This window comes from Thamnophis sirtalis, unplaced genomic scaffold (assembly GCF_051295495.1).
Source record: "Thamnophis sirtalis isolate CommonGarterSnake01/CBP01778 unplaced genomic scaffold, rThaSir2_p1.2 scaffold_7, whole genome shotgun sequence".
Taxonomy (NCBI): Eukaryota; Metazoa; Chordata; class Lepidosauria; order Squamata; family Natricidae; genus Thamnophis; species Thamnophis sirtalis.
Window position 1 is genome coordinate 7,134,220 of NW_028261387.1, and position 25,951 is coordinate 7,160,170.

The 25,951-nt window shown below is 42.4% G+C and overlaps 1 protein-coding gene across 1 annotated transcript in view; it reads left to right on the forward strand.

Annotated features, from left to right (window-relative positions):
• LOC148044529 (very-long-chain enoyl-CoA reductase-like) overlaps positions 1–25,712 on the forward strand; it is a 40,590-nt gene extending 14,878 nt beyond the window's left edge. Inside the window, exons 4-13 of the mRNA XM_087719272.1 lie at positions 1,892–1,936; positions 3,387–3,490; positions 8,272–8,387; positions 8,507–8,612; positions 16,919–16,991; positions 17,077–17,120; positions 21,729–21,792; positions 22,977–23,065; positions 24,861–24,906; positions 24,996–25,712. Coding sequence (XP_087575398.1) covers positions 1,892–1,936; positions 3,387–3,490; positions 8,272–8,387; positions 8,507–8,612; positions 16,919–16,991; positions 17,077–17,120; positions 21,729–21,792; positions 22,977–23,065; positions 24,861–24,906; positions 24,996–25,123 — 815 coding nt within the window. The 3' untranslated portion in view covers positions 25,124–25,712. The remainder of the gene's footprint in view (positions 1–1,891; positions 1,937–3,386; positions 3,491–8,271; positions 8,388–8,506; positions 8,613–16,918; positions 16,992–17,076; positions 17,121–21,728; positions 21,793–22,976; positions 23,066–24,860; positions 24,907–24,995) is intronic.
• Positions 25,713–25,951: the final 239 nt, after the last annotated feature.

Below are 25,951 nucleotides of genomic sequence, written 5' to 3' on the forward strand. Positions count from 1 at the left end.
CACAGCCAGCTCACAGCAGATAACTCACCACAGCCAGCTCACAAGCAGATAACTCACCACAGCCAGCTCACAAGCAGATAACTCACTACAGCCAGCTCACAGCAGATAACTCACCACAGCCAGCTCACAGCAGACAACTCACCACAGCCAGCTCACAGCAGATAACTCACCACAGCCAGCTCACAAGCAGATAACTCACCACAGCCAGCTCACAGCAGATAACTCACCACAGCCAGCTCACAGCAGATAACTCACCACAGCCAGCTCACAAGCAGATAACTCACCACAGCCAGCTCACAAGCAGATAACTCACCACAGCCAGCTCACAAGCAGATAACTCACCACAGCCAGCTCATAGCTGATAACTCACCACAGCCAACTTGCGGCAGCCAACTTGCTGCGGGACAATTTAACAATTCACTTTAATTATTTAAATTATCTAAATCTAAATTTAAAATTATTATTTAAAATTGAAAAAAAATAAAATTATTTAAAATAAATTAAAAAAAAACTATTTTAATTTTTGTCATTCACATTTCATTTTGACCCTCCTTTCTGAATCCTTGCTTTGATGTTAGTGTAATTCTTGTCCCGCCGTGAGTTTTATTGTGGCTAGTTGTCCCGCAGCATGTTGCCTGCAGCAAGTTGGCGCTCTTTATGCTGGCTATGGCGAGTTGGCAGTGGCGAATTGTCATAGATAGCCTCAAGAGCCAAGGTGGCGCAGTGGTTAGAATGCAGCACTGCAGGCTACTTCAGCTGACTGCAGTTCTGCAGTTCGGCTGTTCAAATCTCACCGGCTCAAGGTTGACTCAGCCTTCCATCCTTCCGAGGTAGGTAAAATGAGGACCCGGATTGTTGGGGGCAATAGGCTGACTCTGTAAACCGCTTAGAGAGGGCTGAAAGCCCTATGAAGCGGTATATAAGTCTAACTGCTATTGCTATTGCTATAGATGTGGCTAGAGGGCATCAAATTGGTGAAGACTGGCTTAGGGGTTTCTGGGTTGAGTTAGCAGTACAGATCTTGCAAAGTTCATCTGCTGAAGCAAACGTTTGTTTTGGAATTTATATATTTATTTTATTTAAAAATATTTTTCGGCACTGTCTCGCTTCAAGGGGACGCTGGGAGGCTTACAACATTAAGCATCGATTTTTATCATTTATATATTTTATCTTTATACATGCTTTTATTTAGAAATGTATTCATATATGATTATATACAGGGGTGAAATTCAGCAGGTTCTGACAGGTTCTGGAAAAACGGTAGCGGAAATTTTGAGTAGTTCGGAGAACTGGCAAATCCCACCTCTGGCTGGCCCCAGAGTGGGATGAGAATGGAGATTTTGCAGTATCCTTCCTCTGCCACGCCCACCAAGCCACGCCCACAGAACTGGTAGTTAAAAAAAAAGAATTTCACCACTGATTATATACCAATATGCAGAGCCGAGGTGACGCAGTGGTTAAATGCAGCACTGCAGGCTACTTCAGCTGACTGCAGTTCTGCAGTTCGGCTGTTCAAATCTCACCGGCTCAGGGTTGACTCAGCCTTCCATCCTTCCGAGGTGGGTAAAATGAGGAGCCAGGATTGTTGTTGGGGGCAATATGCTGACTCTGTAAACCGCTTAGAGAGGGCTGAAAGCCCTATGAAGCGGTATATAAGTCTAACTGCTATTGCTATTGCTGTTTATATTACTTTTGCCAGAAATGTTGTGTAATACTTTGGGAACCAACCCCACCAAACCCAAACAGGCAAATTGAGAAAGAATGAGTAAAGAAGTGATTGGCAAGAATTGATATTTTTTTAAATAATGTGTTGAGATTAAGATGGAAAGTCAGAGGACTGAATAATAGGAAGGTCACGTTTTTAGTTGTGCGCTTCTGTTTTCCCCTATAGATCCTCAGTGGTATCCAGCAAGACAATCTATAAGGCTTGATCCTAGTAAGTATCGGTCGTGTGTGTTTGTGTGTTTGTGTGTGTGTGTGTGTGTGTGTGTGAGAGAGAGAGAGAGATTGATTAATTTAAACACTGCATTTTTCTCTAAATCAAAGCAGTTCATTCAGGTTACAATGTTAAAATCCTTTAAAAAATTAGTTCTTTGCTAGGTTGCTGCAGGAAGCACATTTAATTAGCATTTTGAGTTATGGGAAGTGAGATCTGGACTCCTGCATCCATAGACAGAACTGGGGCTGTTTAAGAGGGAGAGGGAATCAAAATAAAAATCATCTCCTCCCTGTGTGTTAAGAAAAGCAGGCTGCTCAACAGAGGTCCAAGGCCAGCTTCTTTCTGAAGTCGGCCCAATTATTGAGACAGAGTTCTGATAGAAAATCTTGTGTGTAATAAACACTTTTTGCCGTGATGTCTTTTTAACACCCTGGTTTCCCAAAGACTAGGCTGTGAGCTCATGTTTTGCATACAGAATGTTACCAATATAGCCCAATTTAAGAGGCTGTGACAGCAGTTCGGAGAAACATCAGCAAAGACTGAAAAAAAGCTGAACGGATTACCTGGGACCACGATCTGCTTCAGTTTTCTGTATAGAGGCAGTCCTCAACTTACAACAGTTCACTTGTGACTGCTCAAAGCTACAATGGCACCGAAGAAAGTGATTTATCACTATTTTTCATACTTAACCACCTTTGCAGCATCCCTATAGTCACATGATCAAAATTCAGATGCTTGGCAACTGATTCATAATTCGGACAGTTGCAACGGTCTATGGGGAAGCCAGATTCACTTAACAACCAGGTTACTAAATTAACAACTGCAGTGGTTCACTTAACAACTACGACGAGAAAGGTCGTAAAGTGGGACAAGACTCACTTAACAAACGTCTCACTTAGCAACGGAAACTTTGGGCTCAATTGTGGTGGTACGTCGAGGATTATCTGTATTGACAAGGACGTGTAGAATCATTTGACGTACTCATGGGTGAAATCCACTGACCTTTGCTAGCGGTTCGGTAGCAATGTGAGCACACGCGGTACTTTCCGTGCATGCATAGAAGCTTGCCTGCAAAGGTAAGTGAGCAGCGAGGGGAGGGGATCAGCTGTGCCATGCGATTTATATTAGCTAGAAAGCAGGAAATCCTGCTTTCTAGCTAATATAAATTGTGCAGCACAGCTGATCGTGGGAAAAACCGGTTTGGGCGAACAGGTAGCATTTTCCCGTCCGAACCGGTAGCATTTCAGTCCTGGATGTATTTTCCTTTCCCACATCTTCAAATGCTTCCTTTCCCCCCCCCTTCAAATGTTCTTAAATGGAAGAAAGGTTTGGATGCCTTCGAAGGCATCCTTGAGGTAAATAGGAAAGAATAGATGTAGAAAATGCAAGCTTTGATGAGGGGATTGTGTATCTCAGTTCATATTACAACTTCTTCTCATCCTCTCAGAAGGAAAATCCCTGAAGAATGGGGAAATCCTGCAACTTCTCCCAGTTGGCACCACTGCTACTCTCTATTTTAAAGATTTAGGGCCGCAAATTGGATGGACCATGGTGAGCCCCCTCAGCTTTGATATGTTTTAATTAATTGCTGTTTTACTTCAGTAATATCTTGCGTTATTCAGATTCAGATTGTTTATTTGTATGCCACCCTTTTCCCTGGGGGGACTCAGGGCGGCTCACAATCCAAGGGGGGGGGGGGAAGAGACAAACTTTTACATACAAAACAATACATGATTGAAACGCAACATTCATACCATTCGGGCGGGTTACAATCTTTAGCCCCAGGCCTGACGGGATAGCCAGATTCTAAGGGCTGTGCGGAAGGTCTGAAGGGTGGTGAGGGTACGAATCTCCATGGGGAGATCGTTCCATTGGGTCGGGGCTACCACTGAGAAGGCTCTCCTCCGCGTGGTGGCCAGTCGGCATTGGCCAGCAGATGGAACTCGGAGGAGGCCTAAACGATGAGATCTGATGGGTCGTGTGGAGGTGATCGGCAGTAGGCGGTCTCTTATGAGGTTATTTAGGTTTTTCTCCAACGCAAAATGGTAGGAAGCACCTCCCGCCTTTTTGCTTTCTTTTCTAAACTCAAGAGTTGCTGGGATGAAGGATGCAAAGGGGGAAAAAAATATATATATATATAATCACCCAAAAAAACTTGGCAAGCGAGTCCATAGCAACGCAGCCCTGGTTGCTTGGCAACCTGACAAAACCCGGCTTGTGTAATGCCTATATTAGGGGATGCAACGAGAAAGTAGGGAGAGGATGCTGCCCTCCAAAATTAGGGCGAGAAGGAAGCAGTCATTTGATCCAATTACGTGGAATGGAGCCAACTTTGGATAGAATAGAATCCATTCTTCCAACTTTTCGTCTTTGGCTTCGGTTTTTCTGCGCTTCAGTGCCAGGAGAACTTAAAACAGGTGAAGCGCTTCTCTGCACAAAGATGCTGTGACATGCCCCTTTTCCGAATTGGCTTTTCGCCTGTCATATCTGCTAAAAGAACAAAAATAACATCTGATCGGGGGAAAAGACATTTTTAAAAAGAAAGAAAGCCCTCAATGTAAGATGGAGCCAGGATTTGTGGGCACGGCAATTTGTGGGTACAGTGGGTTGTGTTATAACCGTGACCCGTCAAAACCGCGGTAGACAAAACCGCGCTCGACGAAAGCGCGTACCTGACGTCATCAGCAGCACGACGAAAAAAATTAAAAATAAATTAAATTGAAATTAAAATAAAATTAAAGCAAGCCGATTCACATAAAGGTAAGGGTTAGGTTTAGGGTTAGGTTTAGGGTTACGTTAAGCGTTAGGGTTAGGTTTAGCGTTAGGTTAAGGGTTAGCGTTAGGTTTAGCGTTAGGTTAAGGGTTAGGTTTAGGTTTAGGTTTAGGGTTAGGTTAAGGGTTAGGTTTAGGGTTAGGTTTAGGGTTAGGTTTAGGGTTAGGTTTAGGGTTAGGTTTAGCGTTAGGTTAAGGGTTAGCGTTAGGTTTAGCGTTAGGTTAAGGGTTAGGGTTAGGTTAAGGGTTAGGTTTAGGTTTAGGGTTAGGTTAAGGGTTAGGTTTAGGGTTAGGTTTAGGGTTAGGTTTAGGGTTAGGTTTAGGGTTAGGTTTGGGGGGGGTTAGGGTAAGGTTTTCGCTTTAATTTTAAATTTACCGCTCACAGCGCAATGTTTTCGTCGTGCTGTGATGATGTCACGTACGCGCTTTCGTCGAGCGCGCTTTTGTCTACCGCGGTTTTGTGGTGGAACCGTTACAACCCACAGTCTTCCCCTTCCTTGTGTTTTATTTTATTAGATTTTTACCCACCTTTATTACTTTATAAGTAACTCAAGGTGGCAAACACACCTAATGCTCCTTCCTCCTCCTCCTATTTGCCCCATATAACAACAATCCTGTGAGGTGGTTTGAGCTGAGAGAGAGAGAGTGTGATTGGCTCAAAGTCACCTAGCTGGCTTTCATGCCTGACGCAGAACCCAGCTCTCACCGTCTCCTGTTTCCTAGACCAACATCAATACATTGCTACCCATTCTTTGCCAGACTGGCAATTTTCAAACATGTTACACAGACCAACATGTGGCCAAGTTAAGGGACTACTTGCATGAATCGTAAGATAAAATGGGACATTGATAGCAAACCAATGATTTATATCTGGAATCAAGGCACAAAATACAATTGGGTTGATTTAAACTACCACATTTTCCCGAAAATAAGACCCAGCTGATTTTTAGAGCATGCGTCAAATATAAGCCCTACCCCCAAAATAAGCCATAGTGAAGGGCAGTGACGTGCGGTGAGGTTTATGGCTGGTGAGGCAGTCCTTTCCCCCGACATCCCAATGTCTAAAGCGCTTTCCTTCTTTCGCCTGAGGTCAGGCTGGGCTAGTTGCTGCCAGAGTCCCCAATGGATGACTCTGCTTAATTGTTTAAAAAAGCCTCTTAAAAAGCGCCCTCTACAGGAGGAGACGAGAGAACCACGTGCCTCATCTACATAAGGAATTTTTCGGCTTTTAACCCTTGCTTAACTCTGCTCGAGTGATCATGAAGTCAGACTAGATGAGGCACGTGGTTCTCCCGCCTCCTCCTGTAGAGGGCGCTTTTTTAGAGGCTTTTTTAAACAGTTAAGCACTAAGCAGAGTCATCCACTGTGACTCTGGCAGCAACTAGCTCAGCCTTTTTCCTTTTACATTTTTTTTTCTTTTCATGATGACAGTGGTGAGGCTCTGCCTCTCCTGCCTCCCCTGACTGCACGTCACTGGTGAAGGGGGGGCATAGCCAGCACAGGAGGCGGTGAGTGTGCACATACTGACAGTATTCAGCAGCAGCCACAGCCCGCTTAGCAGAGGTGAGCCGATTACCTGCCCAAGGAACAGATGCAGGCAATCTCAATGTGTTGTACGGGCCAAGGGAGGGCCAAGAGTCAGTGGGCCAGAATGGCGGGCCACAGCTCTGGCTCATTGACTCTTGATTTTCCCATGGCCTGTGCAGTGCGTCCAGGTCACCTCCCCCCTGTCCCCCCCTGTGCCTCTGCCTCCATCTGCTTCTTGGACCCTGACCAAGAGTGCCCTGACCAAGGGACTGGCAGACTGCAGCTGCTGCCAGATACCGTTGGTCCCCACCAGTGGTGGGTTTCAAAAATTGTTCGAACCTACTCTGTGGGTGTGGCCTCCTTTGTGGGAGTGGCTTGACGCCCATGTGACTGGATGGGAGTGGCTTGCCGCCCATGTGACCGGATATGAAGATGCCGACGACACTTGTCAGAACCACCTTAAATTACCCCACACACAGCACTGGCATGCATAAGAATATGGTGTAAACTTGTTTTTTAAAAGGCATCTTTGGTTTGCATTAAAACAACTTCAACACACGCAATGTTCTGATTGCACCACAAACGCAGTAGTCATCCTTACCTTTCACAGAGGCACTGAGGTTTATAAATATGAGCATGATAGTGTAGAATAATCATATCCAAGGACCAGTGGTGGGTTTCAAAAACATTTTGGAACCTCTTCTGTAGGTGTGGCCTGCTTTCCGGGTCCACTGGTGGAACCTCTTCTAACCGGTTCGGTAGATTTGACGAACCGGTTCTACCGAATAGGTACGAACTGGTAGGAACCCACCTCTGGTCCCCATGTGCTTGCTGCCTCTTGTGCACGTGCTGGGGGTGGGGCCCCCAGCCAGACTGGTCACCCTGAAATCGTGTTTCCCCCCCCAAAAAACCTTAGTGCTTATTTTGGACCCCCCCCCCAAAATATAAGATCGGGTCTTATTTTTGGAGAAACATGTAGTTTGTCTTGAGTCATATTGCTTATAACGACCAGCTGCAAGAAGTATTTTAATAGGCTTGTCCTATGCCCTTGAGCCAAGGCATCAGTCGTTAACAGATACATAGAAGGAATGTTAATATTTCATTTGCTTATCCCACATTTATTTCTCTTCTCCCATAGGAACTCATTTGAGTTGATCAGGAGCCTCATTTTGAATTGGGGATTCAGCCTTCTGCCTTGGATCCAACCATCTAACCATGCTGTGTTCTTTATTAAGCACGATTGTTTTCAGTTGTGCTAAAGGCAAAACCATCTCAGATTGCAAAATAACCACCGCAGTGTTTTGCCGTTTCAAAGCTATAATACAAGCAGCAACAATTCTTGGGCGATGAAGAGAGTTATGTAAAATAGAAAAAAATAAATAAATGACAGCCTCAGGGGAAATAAGCAGAGTACTTTCTAGAGCAGCGTTTTTCAACCTTGGCAGTATTAAGATATATGGCATTCACCAGCCAGCAAGTTAAAACGTTGGTTCAAAGCGTCGGCTATAGCAAATGTTCATTCAGCATCCATTCTGATTGGGGGGACTGCATGCAGTGTTGATGGAGGGAGCTGGCTCGTGGCACGACAAAACCGCGCTCGACTAAGCCGCGCCCAATTAAACCGCGTCGCTGACGTCATCAACAGGGCGACAACAGCGAGCGCGGAGAAAGAAGGGCGCTTTAAATAGCGCTTTGAAAGCAAGCCGATTCAACTTAAGGTAAGGGTTAGGTTTAGGGTTAGCTTTAGGGTTAGCTTTAGGGTTAGGTTAAGGGTTAGGTTTAGGGTTAGGTTTAGGATTAGGTTTAGGGGGGTTAGGTTTAGGTTTAGGGGTTAATTTTAGGTTTAGCGTTTACAGTGTGCTTCTGTCTCCGCGCTGTTGTCGCCCTGTTGATGATGTCAGCTACGCAGTTTCGTCGAGCGTGGTTTAGTCGAACGCGGTTTTGTGGTGGAACCGAGCTGGCTATGCACCAGCTTTGTAATATTCCCTGCAACCAAAAGGTAAACTTCTAATAAGCGTCTCTTTCCTTTGCAGGTATTTTTGATAGAATATACGGGCCCGTTGTTCATCTATTTTGTGTTTTATCTCCGTATGCCTTTTATCTATGGCCAGGATGACAGATTTTCTTCAGGCCGACATCCAGTAGTTAAGTGAGTCTCACTTCTAGGCTGGAGGTGTTTAATTTGGGGGCATCACAGCTTTATGCCAAAATGTCTTGCCCGATTTGTCTTTTTAGTTTTCTGAAACGCTTTTATCTTGCTGTTTCTAGCTTGGCATGTATCTGCCATTCTTTCCACTACATCAAAAGGTTGATTGAAACAATATTTGTTCATCGGTTCTCCCATGGGACTATGCCACTGAGGAATATTGTTAAGGTAAATTGTCACAAAATCTACTTGCAGCCCTTAAGTGCAATCTAATCTGGCCACTCCCTATAGGAGCCCAGTTTGTGATAACAACTTTGGGCCACAATGATGCTCTTCAAAGTGAGGAACTGTTCTCTGTTAGGATTTAACATCCGCTACTGAAATCTGCCATTCCGAATTATTGCTGCAAACCATGGGACTGCGATATCGGATCTTTTTTATTCTAGCCAAGTGGGAACATGCTCCTTGAGAGTGGATTTCTTCCTAGGTCATGCTCTCCTGTTAAAACTGTTGAGTCAGTGGGTTTCTTAGAATTACAGCTGACGTTGGCCTGCAGCTAACTTCACAATAGCAAGGTATATTTTACAGATTTTTTTTTAATGCACTCCTAGACTTCAGCTCCATCAGCAAAACCAAGGGAATTTCGGATTCATTAAAATGTTGCTAGCTTGCAACTATTCTTTTATAGAAAAATTTTGGACTTGGGACTATTTGCAAAATGTAACTTTGATGCGCCTTCTCCAGGGACGGAACCATTCCAAATGTTCGTGGGAGATTGATTTGAAATCCATTGCTATGTTAAAAATTAGCAATAGCAATAGCAGTTAGACTTATATACCTCTTCATAGGGCTTTCAGCCCTCTCTAAGGGGTTTACAGAGTCAGCATATTGCCCCCAACAACAATCCGGGTCCTCATTTTACCCACCTTGGAAGGATGGAAGGCTGAGTCAACCCTGAGCCGGTGAGATTTGAACCGCTGAACTGCTGAACTAGCAGTCAGCTGAAGTGGCCTGCAGTACTGCACTCTACCCACTGCGCCACCTCGGCCCTTAAATTCTCAAAGGAGGAAATAAAAGTACATTAGATTGAAAATGAGGCTAAAATCTATCCCCCCTCTCTCTCGCCCTGCCTCCCTCTCTCTCTGTTACCCTGAGCCAAAATAGATGTTTCTGAATTTATAATTTGATCCTTAAATTAAGCTCTTCTGGAGGTATTGCAGTGGTGGGATTCAGCCAGTTCGCACCTATTCGGGAGAACCGGTTGGAAACTTTCTAAGCAGTTCGGAGAACCAATTGTTGGAAGAAATCTCCTTTTGTTTTTTCCCCACTTTACAGGGCTAATCCTGTAAGGAAGGCAGGAAGGAAACATTCTGGTGTAGTTTCTAGCCTAATCTTTATTGCCCTGCTTACAGAAACTGTCTCTCCAGTTAACCCTTATTACCATTGTAACAACTAATCTGAAGTGCCCATCGACCTGAGTGACATTTTCTTGGCCACGCCCACATGATCACATGACCACCGAGCCCCACCTACCCAGCTGGTCATTAGGGCAGGGAACTGGTTGGTAAATTATTTGAATCCCACCACTGAGGTATTGAATGATTTAAGAAGAACAATGTAGCTAATAAATGTAGTTTAAAAAAAAAATTAATAATGGTGGGGTGTGGTTTTCTGTATTATTTTGTTTTTGCATTTCACATTTTATATGTAGAACATTAATTAGATCTGTATCTCATATTTCCTTCTGGGGTTCAGGAGGGAGTATATAGTAGATCTTTAATTTTTCTTATAACATCACATTGAGGATTGATTCAAATATGGGTATTATTCCAAAATCTAAGCCACTGTACCCTATTGATATAAACATTGCATTTTTAAAATGTATAATAGAGGGTCGTTGATTATTGTCATTCATGTGAATTTTTGACTTCTATGACTCCCCCCCCCCCGGATCTTTTTCTGTAGTGGGAGATGCACATAAAATAATAGTGTATTTGCTATCTCTGATATATATATATATATATATATATATATATATATATATATATATATATATGTATGTATGTATGTGTGTGTGTGTGTGTGTGTGTGTGTGTGTGTGTGTGTGTGTGTGTGTGTGTGTGTGTGTATGTGTATGTGTATGTGTATGTGTATGTATGTATGTATGTATGTATGTATACATGTATACATGTGTGTATATGTGTGTATATGTGTGTGTGTATATATATATATATATATATATGTATATGTATATGTATATGTATATGTATATGTATATGTATATGTATATGTATATGTATATGTATATGTATATGTATATGTATATGTATATGTATATGTATATGTATATGTATATGTATATGTATATGTATATGTATATGTATATGTATATGTTTTTGTTGTATTTGTGCTGATAAATAAATAAAGGGAGACTAGTATAGATCTATTTCAAGCTATTTAGCTCTCATCAGCTAGCCATACCCTTACTGGGATTTGAACCTGGGCTATATTACATACTAGGCAGACTTCTTAGCCATTAGGTCACAAAAAATGGATAACGGATAAGAGCCTGTGGCCTAATGGCTAAGAAGTCTGCCTAGTATGTAATATAGCCCAGGTTCAAATCCCAGTAAGGGTATAGCTAGCTGATGAGAGCTAAATAGCTTGAAATAGATCTATACTAGTCTCCCTTTATTTATTTATCAGCACAAACACAAAAAAAAACACATATATATATATATATATAATACCCAGATCGGATCACCTTATTTGTAAATAGTTGCTAATTTCCACTTGGTTTTTTATATAGAGTGGGGGGATGGGCATACCGTTCAAAATTAAAAATCTGGTGCCCTAGCAAAGACGTAATAATCCTTTAGAGCTTTAAGTGCTCTTAGCAGGTAGTTGTTCTCATTATGATTTTTGTTTCCTAACGCTGCATCTGAAGAACAAACTATTCAGTGGCAGCTGGCCAGTTCTTTCATTGGTTCTTTCAATCTCCGCTAAAACAAAGACCACTTACCGTAGAAGCTGTTGCTATTTGATCCGGATTATGTTCTTGAGATCAAACACGTGCTTTGGCTTGAATCTGGTTGTTTGCATTAATTAGAGCATTGCCTGCTGTATTTTGTTCAATGCAAGAGGCAGTTTTTAACACACGTTTCTCTGCCACTGGAGAACATCGGGATGAATGAGGACAAACGTAGCTATTCTCCAGGGATGGCCTTTTTCTGGCAGTTCAGATTATGCCTCAGAAGCACATGAATGCCCTTTTAATTTCTGCCTAATTAACACGGTGAACAAAATTCTCTCGCTCTTTCTCCCTCTGTGGTCTGGAGTTACGTAGCATTTACAGGCAATACTATTTGCAGGAACACCCAGATTCTTCTATTAAGGCCCATTAGCTCCAGCAGGAGAGGCATAGCTATGGGTCCTGTCAATCAAGAATGTCAACTTGTGAGACCTGGGGGAGAAGGGCTTGTTTTTCTGTTGCTATTTTGCCCTTTGGAACACCATTTCTCTTAAGATTAGGTGGCCCTGACCCTTCTGGTTTTTGGGAAGGCTTTCAAGATATGGATCTGTTCCAAAACATGGATTGTTAGAGCCTGTACAGCTGGGGTGATCAAACTCGTGGGGCGTGGGCTGCATGCGTCACACGCTGGCCATGCTCACGGCAGTTTAGCAAAGGGGGGGGGAGTCACAATACATCATGTGACAATCAAAGGTGGTATTCAGCCGGTTTGGACCTGTTTGCCCAAACCGGTAGTGGAAATTGTGGGTGGGCCTACCCACCCACCCCCTGCTCTATGCCGTCCTCATGGGTGCACTCACATTTGCGAACCGGTAGGGAAAGTGTTGTGGCCCAGCAGGAGCCGTTGGAGCTGCCACCAGACTCCGACAGCGAGGGGCCCTATGAGTTGGCTCTGGAGGATGTGGAGGACCCTGGACAGGGTTCCGACTCTGAGAAGGGCGCAGAGAGGCTGGTTGGCCACCAGGAGCCTCTTGAGCCTTGGACCAGTGGGGAGGAGACAAGGGAGTGAGATCCAGACATCATGCATTGGAGCAGTGGGGAGGAGACAAGGGAGTTGGTCCTGGATGCCCGGCTAATAGGCGTAAAGAACAGTTACACAGTTACAGGAGATAATTGGACTCAGCTGGTGGTAATTAGGCTCCTCTCAAGACTATAAAAGGAATGATTGTGCACACGCCTGTTGCAGGAGTCAACGTATTCACTAGAGCTGGAGAACTCTTGTAGCTGGCTTGGCAGGCTGGATTGCTGCCAAGGTTAGTCTGTGCTGGATTGCTGCCAAGGTCTTGTCTGTGTGTTAATTAATCCTTGAAGTATCTTTGTCTCGGCGTGCTTTTGTGTAGGACAAGGGGTGTCAGAACAGGAAAGTAAGTGAATACCACCCTTGGTGACAATGCTGTGATGACTTGAGTTTGACACCGCTGCTATAAGGTAATTGTTATCTTCCTGGATTGGTTTGGCTGTTGTCTGTTTAATATTGCATGGTTTGTATTTTTTAAATGTTCTCCACTGCCTATAGCAAAGAAATAAACAAGTAAGGACCTTTACTATTTCTCCCCTCCATTTATTTTATTTTTTTAATACACAACTCAAGGCAGCGAACATATTTCAGCAAGTACTTTAAGGATGCATTTGGCTACAGTTCCATTCAGCTCCAGTCAACAAGCAAATTATCTGGGCTGGTTCAGGATGTGAGGCCTGTAATCAAACTTCTAGATCAGCATTTCTCAAGCTTGCTGTCTGGGGAATTCTGGGAATTGAAGTCCACACATCTTAAAGTTGAGAAACCCTTATCTAGACAACACTTTGGAGGAGGCTGGAACAAAGTAAGAAGACAAACGGAATGATTTAAGAGAAGGATGGTTGGAAAGGGCTTCCACAACATCTGATAGAAGTGGAGTATTTTCTGTTACTGTATAGAGCAGACTTAGGAATTGCAAAGTGTAGTGTAGTAGAATTTAAAAGTGGAAAAATGGCAGTGTAAGACAATGGCCGGTTAAAAGTGACATTATAAATGTGCTATTACCTATTTTCATCTTCTGATATGAAGAGGTGAGGAAAATTAACAGTTTTTTTTCTAAAATATGAGGAGGCAGAAATTTTTCAGGTACAATTCATTTCACAGTAAACTTCACATTTTGGATTGATGGTAGCCATCACCAAATAGCTTTTTAATGGGGCTTCTATTATTAGTAATTAGTCATCAGCAGTGTCGGTGATTGGGGGTGGGGGGGGAAGGCAGTGGGGCTCAAAACGAAGAAAGCCGTGTTGCAATGCAAACTTCGCTTTCCATCTCTGTTGCAGAATCACTCATGCCTAAAAGCGGGTGGGGAGAGAGAGAGAGAGAAAGAGAGTCTTTGTGGTGTAAAAAAGTTAACACACAACTTTTTCATTTTCCAAAGTCTCCTCTTATTCATTGCAGGAAGGAAGATTTCCTGCAAATATAACATTTTTCTAGATTGTGTTATTTTCCTTTGAAGTCACTGAAGTTCTTTTTGTTAATTGTCTGTGTATCAACCGTATTATAAGAGGCAAGCATTTTAGATGTTAGATTTTTGTTTGATTGGAAGAAGAGGGCAGTGTTATAAAAATGGGACACAAGGTCAGTAAGTTGTTTCGGCTTGTGTTGGATTATGGGTTGGCAGTTTTTAATCAGCTGCACTCTAACACAAGATTCCTTTGTAGGCACAATTACAATGTGGACGCTGAGCTTTTAAGCTCTTTACAGTTGGGTATTGGTACTTAAATTGCCTACTGGTATTTAAACTATCTGCTACTCATTTCATCCACGCATTCCACTTTCAAGGCACAATCTTGTGGCCCCTGAACTATTGAACCTAAATTCTTTCCTACCTGCTTCTAAAGTGAAATTTCATGGTGTCAGAAGATTCTAAAAGAGGCAGATGGAGCAGAGGATCTGCCCTCATGTCAAACCTGCACTCCATAGTTGCCTGGTGTGGCCCAGCAGGAGCCATTGGAGCTGCCACCAGACTCCAACAGCGAGGGGCCCTATGAGTCGGCTCTGGAGGATGTGGAGGACCCTGGACAGGGTTCCGATTCCGAGCAGGGCGCAGAGAGGCTGGTTGGCCACCAGGAGGCGCCTGAGCCTTGGACCAGTGGTGAGGAGACAAGGGAGTGTGATCAGGACATCAGCAGTGGGGAGGAGCCAAGGGAGTTGTTCCTAGATGCCCGGCACCGGAGAGCTAATAAGCGTCAGGAACAGTTGCGCAGTTACAGGAGGTAATTGCACTCAGCTGGTGGTCATTAGGCTCCTCTCCAGACTATAAAAGGAATGCTTGTGCACACGCCCCTTTTGCGGAAGTCAACGCATGAACTAATGTTGGAGAACAGTACTGTGAGCCTGGCAGGCTGGATTGCTGCCGAGGCTTATCTGTGTTGGATAGCTGCCAAGGACCTGTCTGTCTGTTAATAAATCCCGTAACGTATCTTTGGCTTGGAGTGTGTTGGTGTGGGACGAGGGAGGGTCAGAGCAGTTGCCTTTACCTGCTTTCTCTCGCAGCTTTGCCAAACAATAACAGGAACAGTGGTGGAATTCACTTTTTTTTTTACTACTGGTTCTGTGAGCATGGCTTGGTGGCATGGCATGGCTTGGTGGGTTGGCAGGGGAAGGATATTGTAAAATCTCCATTCCCACCCACTCCAGGGGACTGCAAAATTCTCATTTCCTCCCAATCAGTTGGGACTCAGGAGGCAGAGAATAGATGGGGGCAGGACCAGCCAGAGGTGGTATTTACCAGTTCTCTGAATTACCAGAATTTCTGCTATGGGTTCTCCAGAACTGATTAGAACCTGCTGAATACCACCTCTGGACGGGAAGAGGATGGTGAGTTCCTAAGGGTGGAGGGAGGCTGTGGCATGTAAGTGAACCGTCTGTTGCCCGAGATACGTTATCTAACAAGGCCAAGTGATGAAGAATGTTTTGACCGAAGCAGACAGTTTTTCCCAAAGCAAAAGCATTGAACGCAATTGGTAAACGATGAACTCCGGGTGGCCCGGAAGGGGAAAAGGGGAATTACCTATGTGGGTTTTCACAGGAAAATCCCAGAACTGACTTTGCTTATACTATGCCTAGATGTATTTTTCAGGAAACCTACACTCTTGGTTTAATTTAAAGAACCAGGAATTTCTTTTGTTGAATGTGCCAAAAGGGATGGTTGATACCTCAGTATATCTTTAGATACCAAGAAAATTAAGAACCCAGAAACTGATTTAAGTTTATCCTGTTCCACAGAAGGATTTTTGCTTGTTTACACAAACTCACAGATCCCTTTATATCGTGCTAGCTGAATTGCTATCAAGTCTGTGCTTCAAAACGAAACACCTTCACACAAGTTTTAGGTTTCATCCACCCATCGATATCCATAGCTCCTATTGCTATTTTTAAAATAAAAAGGACAAAATTAGTGTCATATCACAACACCCCCAATCCCCTCTTCTTTTGGACCTTTATTCAATGCCACAGATAAATGGATGGGGTTTACAACACAATGCTGTTTTTTTTTGGACAGATCTCTTTAATCTGTATCCACCTACAGCACTTCTTCAACTTGTCTTAGTGAAATGCTAGAAGATCCTGATTCTTGAATTTAACAGTGCAGCTATTTATAGATTAAACACTAGCATAGGTTGATTTTGTCTGAAATAAGATGTATGAAATAGTATTAATTTGCTTGAGGGATTTAAAGTCTATAATTACGCTGAATAAAATTGCCCTACTTGCCATCATAAATTTGAGAAGTTTGTGCCTCTAAAATATTCTGTATTAAAAATTTACCAAACGGGGGATCGTATTTAGTAAGCTCACTTCCAGAATGTTATAAATACTGTATGTCTATTACAGAAAGGTCTATATTTTTAAAAAGTGCTACAAGGAATGTGAGATAAGTGTTTTTAAACATTTAAACAGCATTTACTGTTTTTAAAAAAATCTCTTTCTTTTAAATCTTCTCATATAAACTATTTTTGGTAGCATTAATAGTGTAAATTGTTAGGAAATAATAATAAACTGATTTTTTTTTTGTAGACTAAGTCATAGGGGAAGCATAATTTGTTTCTTTGCACTTCATTTAAATCTTGTTATATAAACTATTTTTGGTAGCATTAATACTGCAAATTGTTAGGAAATTATAATAAACTGACATTTTTGTAGACTGGGAGCCATGTGGAAAGCATAATTTGTTTCTTTGCTCTTCATTCACAAATATTTATTTATTTCTAAGGAACAAAGTAATGGGAAAGTTCTGAATTACATTTGAACCAACTGGGGAAAAAGTCAGACTGTTATAATGGAGGAAACATAATTTCCCCGTATTTTGTTAAAATAACTGGAGAACTAATTCTTCTTTGAATATGTAGTACCTGCTCACATTCTGTTTATATACGTTAGCATTAGGCAAATAATTTACTTGAGTGCACATGCACTATATTTTCTGTAGACCTCTTTAATATAAAAAATTAACAAAAATATAAATGACTTGTTTTACAGAATTGTTTCTATTACTGGGGATTTGCTGCGTGGCTTGCTTTTTATATCAATCATCCTCTTTACACGCCACCATGTAAGTAGCAAAAAAAAAAAAAAAAAAGGAAAAATAATTTGAATGTTTCATTCAGCTGAACCTTCATAAATATTTTCTTCTGCAGATTATGGACTAAAACAAGTTAATTTTGCTCTGATCATGTTCCTGGTAAGTATATTGCAAATTTAAATATATATATAGTAAGAAACATTTGTAATTGTTATTGTCACATTGAGCAATTTTTCATTGCAATTTTATTGTCCCATTTAGTCAGTATGATTTAGTGGTGGGATTCAGCCAGTTTGCACCTATTCGGGAGAACCGGTTGGTAACTTTCTAAATAGTTCAGAGAACTGATTGTTGGAAGAAATCTCCTTTTGTTTTTTTCCACTTTACAGGGCTAATCCTGTAAGGAAGGCAGGAAGGAAACATTCTGGAGTTGTTTCTAGCCTAATCTTTATTGACCTGCTTACAGAAACTACCTCTCCGGTTAACCCTTATTGCATTGTAACAGCTAAGACGAAGCGCCCATCGACCTGAGTGACCTTGAATTGGCCATGCCCACTTGGTCACATGACCACTAAGCCACGCCTACCCCACCTGGTCATTAGGACAGAGAACCGGTTGCTAAATTATTTGAATCCCACCACTGGTATGATCCTAGCATAATATTGGCATGTTGGTGTGATGAATCTAGAATCTTGCCAGTAACAGACCAGTAGTGAGCCAGTTTGGGGTAGTGGCCAAGGCATCAGGCTTGAATCCAGGAGACTGTGAGTTCTAGTCCTGTCTTAGGCTCAAGGCCAGCTGGATGACCTTGAGCCAGCCACTTGCTCTCAGCTCTAGGAATAAGATAACAAGGCCACTTCCAAATCTTGCCAAGAATACTGCAATTTTCACCCGCACTCAACAGTCTCAACACAGTAGACCAGAAACTGAAGCCAAAGACATTCTCATTTCTCTGTCTTCTTTTTTCTTTTGATTTTCTTTTATTCTCATTGCAGCCAATAGCAGAAAGTATATTTAAGGCAGTTTCAAAGGGTTCACCGACAAAAGGGCGAATGACAAAACCGCGCCCGACTAAACTGCGGTGACAAAACCGTGAGTTCTAAAGCGCTCCGACGAATGAGCGCTGAATCGCGCCGACAACAGCGCGGTGACAGAAGCGTGCTGTAAAACGAAACCTAACCCTAAACCTAAACCTAACCCTAAACGTAACACTAACCCTAACCTTAAATGTAACGCTAACCCTAACCCTAAACGTAACGCTAACCCTAAACCTAAACCTAACCCTAACCCTAAACCTAATCCTAAACCTAACCCTAAACCTAACCCTTAACCTAACCCTAACCCTAACTCTAACCCTTAACTTAACCCTAACCCTAAACCTAACCCTTACCTTAAGTTGAATCGGCTTTCTTTCAAAGCGCTATTTAAAGCGTCCTTCTTTCTCCGCGCTGACTGTTGTCGCTGCGTTGATGACGTCAGCGACGCGGTTTAGTCGGGCGTGGTTTAGACGTTCGCCCTTTTGACGGGTCATGGTTTTTTATACTACTGGCAGCTTCCTGAACTAATTTACACTAATTGGTATGTGATCAGAATATTTTGGCAGAAACGAGACTCAGAACCTAGTATGTGGTTTTAGCACGGCTATTTGAGTCCTATCTTTTCATTTAGAAGAAAATTATCATGGTCAGATATATCTTTTAGCAGGATATTTATTTAGTTGTTTTTTTTTTAGCTCAACTCCCTATTGATCCCTATTGATTCTGTGATGTGCATGTTTTTATCATGATCCTCAATTATGTGTTATGCCTTTGATTTTGTTGGGTTACTATCAGTGGTGGGTTTCAAATTTTTTTTGAACCGACTCTGTGGGTGTGGCCTCCTTTGTGGGAGTGGCTTGCCGGCCATGTGACCTGGTGGGAATGGCTTTCTGGCCATGTGTTTTTTCTCTCTCTCTCTCTCTCTCTCTCTCTCTCTCTCTCTCTCTCTCTCCTTCCTTTTGTCTCTCTGTCCCTTTTTCCTTTTTCCTTTCATCTTTCACTTTTTCTTCTTTCTTTCTTTCTTTCTTTCTTTCTTTCTTTCTTTCTTTCTTTCTTTCTTTCTTCCTCTTTCTCTCTTCCTCTTTCTCTCTCTCCCTCTGTGTGTGTGTGTGTGTCAGTGGTGGGTTTCAAAAAATGTTCGAACCTACTCTGTGGGTGTGGCCTCCTTTGTGGGAGTGGCTTGCCGGCCATGTGACCTGGTGGGAGTGGCTTGCCGGCCATGTGTTTTCTCTCTCTCTCTCTCTCTCTCTCTCTCTCTCTCTCTCTCTCTCTCTCTCTCTTTCTCTTTCCTTCCTTTTGTCTCTCTGTCCCTTTTTCCTTTTTTTCTTTCATCTCTCTCTCACTTTTTCTTTCTTTTTTCTTTTTTTCTTCCTTTCTTCCTTTCTTTCTCTTTCTCTCTCTCTCTCTCTCTCTCTCTCTCTCTCTCTCTCTCTCTCTCTCTCTCTGTGTGTGTGTGTGTGTGTCAGTGGTGGGTTTCAAAATTTTTTGGAACCTCTTCTGTAGGTGTGGCCTGCTTTCCGGGTCCACTGGTGGAACCTCTTCTAACCGGTTCGGTAGATTTGACGAACCGGTTCTACCGAATGGGTGCGAACTGGTAGGAACCCATCTCTGGTTATTGTGTACTGTATTTATAATGTTGTAAGGCTATAATTTATAAGGCTGTCCTTCTCATAAATTGCATAAAAGGGCAGCCTTATAAATCTTTCGAATCAAGAAAATAAATATGCGTTCAAAGTGTTAGCATAACAGGCTTAAAGCGAAAAACGGAGTGGTTTCTTGCCATATCTTAGCTGCACAACACAAAGCAATATGGATTATGGGCTTGTGGCTAGTAACTTGACTATTTGCAATCATTGTTCGCAATTACCTTACCCTTTTAGAATGTTCAAAGGAAGAAACTTTATTTAAAATTAGTTAAATACGCACATTTTAAGATTTTCCAAATAAGGGCAGTAGAAGCATTTTCCTTCAGTGTCAATGAACAATGCATTGTTCTTAAAGCAATGAGGGGTTTCATTTTTATGCGGAAACACAAAAGCTTCAATGTGTTTACTAGAGGAATCATCTGGGTGCTTCCCACAGGAATGCACAATTTCAGGGCCCAGCTGTCAAGAGGAGCGGTTGAGATACAGCACAGAGGTTGACAGAGCTAGCAAAATAACTCTTGCTCAGATTTTGAATAGCTATCTGAGCTGAATCCCCGGAGGCCTTGCTAATTTACATGCTCTTAAGATGAATCGGTCTTTGCACAGATAAATCAAATCTGAACTTCTTGTCTTGGCAGTTTGGGGAAAGACCTAGTGGAAGCGCTGTCATCTAAATCAAATGTTTCTAATAACTTGTAACAATTGGAGCTTTGCAGGTAGTCCTCAACGTATGACCATCCAAAGCCATAACTGCGTTGAAAAAAAAGTGACTTACGGTTGATCCTTGCCCTTAAAACTGATGCAGTGTTCCTGTGGTCCACTATCAAAATTTGGGAGCCTGGCAATTGACAGCTAAAATGCACTGATGCCATGTGATAGTCAGTTGCAAACTTCCCATGGCAAAAAAGGTGGTAAAATCAGGCATAATTCACTTTGTGACCACACTGCTTCATGACAGAGGTTCCAGGCCCGATTGTGTTATAAGTCAAGGACTTACCTGTATTTGAAGATGTGTCAAAAAAGCTGTAAGACCATGCAGTCCAGAGGTACCATGGTGTAAACAGAAATTAGATTTCGCTTTTAAAACAGGACAAAACAGATGAGATTTTTAAGATATTCTTCCCTATTTAGTATTTATTTTTTTTAGCAATAGCAATAGCAGTAGACTTATATACCGCTTCATAGGCCTTTCAGGCCTCTCTATGCGGTTTACAGAGTCAGCATATCGCCCCCAACAACAATCCGGGTCCTCATTTTACCCACCTCGGAAGGATGGAAGGCTGAGTCAACCCTGAGCCGGTGAGATTTGAACCGCTGAACTGCTGATCTAGCAGTAGCCTGCAGTGCTGCATTTAACCACTGCGTATTTTATTGGTCTTATATGCTGCCCACTCCCGAAGGACTCCGGGCGGCTTACAATAAACAAAGGGAGGGGATAAATAGACAAATAGACAAACAACAATTTAAAATACACAACATTCATAGTTCCCGTGGGGCTGGCTATTTCAACAGCCCCCCCCAGCCTGCCTGAACAGCCAGATCTTCGTGGCTTTGTGGAAGGCTAATCAGTTTCTTTCAGATGTGAGTGAATTCACTCTCAGTAAAAGAGCCCAATCTATCTGAAGTGGACCAAATGGGTCTGTATGAGAACTAGCTCTGTCGAATTAGGAATATATATATATATATATACCGAGAGCAGGGGTGGGTTTCAACTGGTTCGCGGCGGTCCCCGCGAACCGGTTGGTCGGCGAACCTGGAAGTGAGTAACTTCCGGGAACGGCGAAGGGCCCACCCGCCCGCCCGCGCTCCTTACCCGGTTTTGACGAGTTCGGCGCTTCCACGCATGCGCAGGACGCATACAGCGCCTGCGCGATCCTCCAGGAGCAGCTGGAGCATCGCACAGACGCTAGTACGCATGGGTGCACTGCGCGCGTGCACGAGGACGCCGCCGGCCCCGTTCCAACCGAACCGGTTGGAACGGGGCGAGAAACCCATCCCTGACCGAGAGCCCTCCTCTCTATTTAAACTACCTTTTCTTTCATTGTCTCTATTTTCATCCACTTTCTCATTCTCTCTCATTGCAGACATGTGAAGCTGGAAACTTTTCTATCCATATTACCCTTAGTAGTCTGAGAAGAGATGGAAAAAGCTGAGTGTTTTGCTTCTAATTAAATACTGTTAAGGTTACTGTTGACTTGCATTTATATTGAATAAATATATAGGTGAATGTGGGGCATCTTACAAAGAGCCTCTTCCATGAAGCTGGCTGATCTTCTGCCCCAGTTATTGGGTGGGGGGAGAAGGATTTCTCCTTTTTTTCTTTCTGATTGAGCTATCTTTGATCAATGTACTATCATTATAGATAGCAATAGCAATAGCAGTTAGACTTATATACCACTTCATAGGGCTTTCAGCCCTCTCTAAGCGGTTTACAGAGTCAGCATATCGCCCCCACAGTCTGGGTCCTCATTTCACCCACCTCGGAAGGATGGAAGGCTGAGTCAACCTTGAGCCGGTGAGATTTGAACCGCCGAACTGCAAGTAACAGTCAGCTGAAGTAGCCTGCGGTGCTGCACTCTAACCACTCTGCCACCTCGGCTCCCAAATCCTCAACTTTGTTTAATGACGGTCATTAAGTTACAGCACTGAAAAATGTGGCTTATGACCATTTTTCACATGGATGGCCCATGGTCATGTGATCCAAAATCAGATGCTTGCCAATTGGTTCATATTTATGGCAGCGTCCCGGGGTCATGTGATCAACTTTGGCGCCCTTCTGACAAGCCACGTCGATGGGCAAGGCAGATTCATTTAACAACCAGATTGTTATACTTAACCGCAATGATTCACTTAACAACTGTGTGCAAGAAAAGTTGTAAAACGGGGCAAAAGTCACTTAACATCGTCTCACTTAGCAACGTAAATTTGGGGCTCAGCCGTAGTCGTAAGTCGAGGACGGCCTATATCGCTGGGCAGTTGTGAGACTCCCAGTGCCTAGAAACATAGGCATTTCTTTGAAATTGCTTCTCCTTCTTCAACTGCTTTAATCTAGAAGGATTGGCAGTGGTGGGTTTGTTGAAAGATAGATGCATTAATTTTAATTCTGTAAATACTCTAAAGTGCTTTGAGTATTGAAGTATTTCTGGTAGGGTACCTCAATGAAAAAAAGCAGGTGAACTACAAAATTATATTGGAATAATAATTGCATCCATGTTATTGGTGCTACCTTCCAAGCCTTCTGCTAAAAGAAATATTGGAGATATATATATATTTTTAAACCTACACAAAGCAGAGCAGGTAGTTTTAAATTTTTTGGATCTTTCAATTGATAGGATCCAAGACCTGTAAGATCCCTTATCCAACGAAGAATCCTTTCACGTGGCTATTTTATTTTGTGTCTTGCCCCAATTATACCTACGAGGTAAGCATTTTTAATATTGCAAAAATTTGGCTTTGCTTGATGTATGTATGCTTAATGCGTTGCTATAAGGACAGTAATTAAAACACTCGAAAGCTTGAACTGCACCTTTAAATATCTCCCCATTTTTGATAAACCACCGAATTCTGTACTTCACAGAACATGCTCGTAATACTACTTTAGAACGGAAACGAAGAGAAAAAATGAATGCAGAAACATAGCGTAAGGAATAGGTGAAATTGCCGTGACCCGTCAAAACCGCGGCCCACAAAAGCGCGCTCGACGAAGGCGCGCATTTGACGTCATCACAGCGTGACGAAAAAAATTAAAAATTGAAATAAAAATAAAATTAAAGCAAGCCGATTCACATAAAGGTAAGGGTTAGGTTTAGGTTTAGAGCGTTAGGGTTACGTTTAGCGTTAGGTTAAGGGTTAGTGTTAGGTTTAGCATTAGGTTAAGGGTTAGGTTTAGGGTTAGATTTAGGCTTAGGTTGAGGGTTAGGTTTAGGGTTAGGTTTGGGGGGGTTAGGGTAAGGTTTTCGCTTTATTTTTACATTTATCGATCACAGCGTGATGTTTTCATCGCGCTGTGATGACGTCACGTACGCGCTTTCGTCGAGCGCGATTTTGTCGTCCGCGGTTTTGTGGTGGAACCGAAATTGCTGCATAGTGTTTCTTGAAGTTGAGGGATTACCTCAGATTTACTACTGTTTCAAGGACACCGGAAAAAATGAACATCATTTTTTAAAAGAACTGCAAATGGAAAGACCTACTATAAATTATTAATAAATTAGAAATGTATAAATGGGAACGTTCGTGGAGAACAGATGATGCAGAAGCAGCTTAGACAAGTAGTTTTCTAATTTATTTTACCTGGGCCACTTGAATATATTTTAATACATCAAGCTATTTTAGCTTCAACACACATTTTTTATATAAACCTGTAAAGGGGAGGAGGTAAATTTGGACATACTAGGATATCTCTAGGTGATTTTTGCAAGGCTTTACGATTCCTAGTACTATAATGTAACAAAAATAACCCGAAATTCTCCACTTTGCTGTAGATTATATACCTAAAAAGATGTTTAGTATAATGATCGGAAGTGAATTTTTATGCAGAATGTATGGAGAGAAGAGCGGGAATTACTAATTTTAAAAAATAAATCATCAACATTTTATTATTTTAAAATTGCTTCCAGGAAGGGGAGTCCTAGCAAAACAATTAAAGCCATTCTGCTATTATTATGTTTCTGCTCCTTAACAAACATGATAAATTGAGGGGAAAAAGAGCATTCCAGGCAGGCAGTTGATATATTCACATTAGATCCACCTTGTGAAATTCTGATTGTGAGGCATGCCAATTGCAATTAAATTAAATTAATTGCAATTGCAATTAAATTGCAATTAAATTCTCAAAGCACTCTTTCTGTACGTCTTTTTACCATCATCTTCAATTAGTAGATGTCAGTTCGTTGTTTTTAAAGGCCCTACACATAGTAACTCTGCCTACTAATATTTAAGAAATGTATACCTTCTTTACTTTATCTTAATTAACTTAGGTGGGAAATGTCTTCATGCTCTTATTCAGAAGATCTTAAACCAGAAGTTCATATATGTAGCAACACATTTCCAATCTATCGGTTGTGTCTTCAATTAGTTGCATGTTTATGTTTTATTGCTTTTGTTTTACAAACTGATATTAAAAGTAGTTCTGTTTGATTATTTTAATATAAAGGGACTGGTTGCATTTAGCAATTTTAATCATGTGAAATAGTTCTAAATCTTCTTGGCCATTACAGCTGGGAACGTGGATTGGTTTTACTATCATGACTCAGTGCGTTCCAGGTGAATAGCATTCTTGGTTTTAAAATTTTGGGGTATTTATTCTCAATAGAATATTTTGTAACGTTAATGATCTTTCTTCTCTCTTGCAGTGGGATTGTTCACCTTGCTGTGTTTCATTCAGATGACAGTCTGGGCGAAGGATAAACACGGCACTTATATACGAGAGTTTAAGGACTACCCTAGTTTTAGAATGTCCATCATTCCTTTCTTATTATAAGAACAATGTGTTTTTTCCCCCCCTTTCTGAATTATAAGCAGCAAAATGGATGGGTGTCCGAGAAGAGCCAAGATATGAAAATAATTTAGATTGATCATTTCAGATGCATGTCAATACTGTGCTACAGTGAGAGGGGATCACAAGCAGGGGTGGGTTTCACGCGGTTCGCGGCGGTCCCCGCGAACCGGTTGGTCAGCGAACCCAGAAGTAAGTAACTTCCGGGAACGCCGAAGGATCCACCCGCCCGCCCGCGTTTCTTACCCAGTTTTGATGAGTTCTGCGCTTCCATGCATGCGCAGAACGCATACAGCGCCTGCGCGATCCTCCAGGAGCAGCTGGAGCATCGCACAGGCGCTAGTACGCATGCATGCACTGTGCGCGTGCACGAGGACGCCGCCGGCCCCGTTCCAACCGAACCGGTTGGAACGGGGCGAGAAACCCACCCCTGCTCACAAGTCACACTTCCCTTTTGACTCCTCTTCCCCCCTCCCCCAATCTTATTGCCTTAAGGGTCATGAAAAACATTCATATTTTATTGCAGTTTGATCTGCCAAGGTAATAGATAAGTAGATGCTTAGTTTTGATGCTTCTCTGGATTAAACTCGGAGAAGAAAAAACCGTGAGCATCCATTCCGCATCCAAAAGAGAAAACAAAGGTTGCATCTGGTATAAGATGCTTGCTATAGCAAGCAGTATAGACCATTTATATGGGAAATCTCTAGCCTACAGGCCTGATCTGGTTTATGGGGCCAGCATGTTAAAGCCTGGGGGCCTTGGCCTTAATCTAACCTGCACTGAAACCTGTCTCATTTCCCCCAAGGGCCCCCT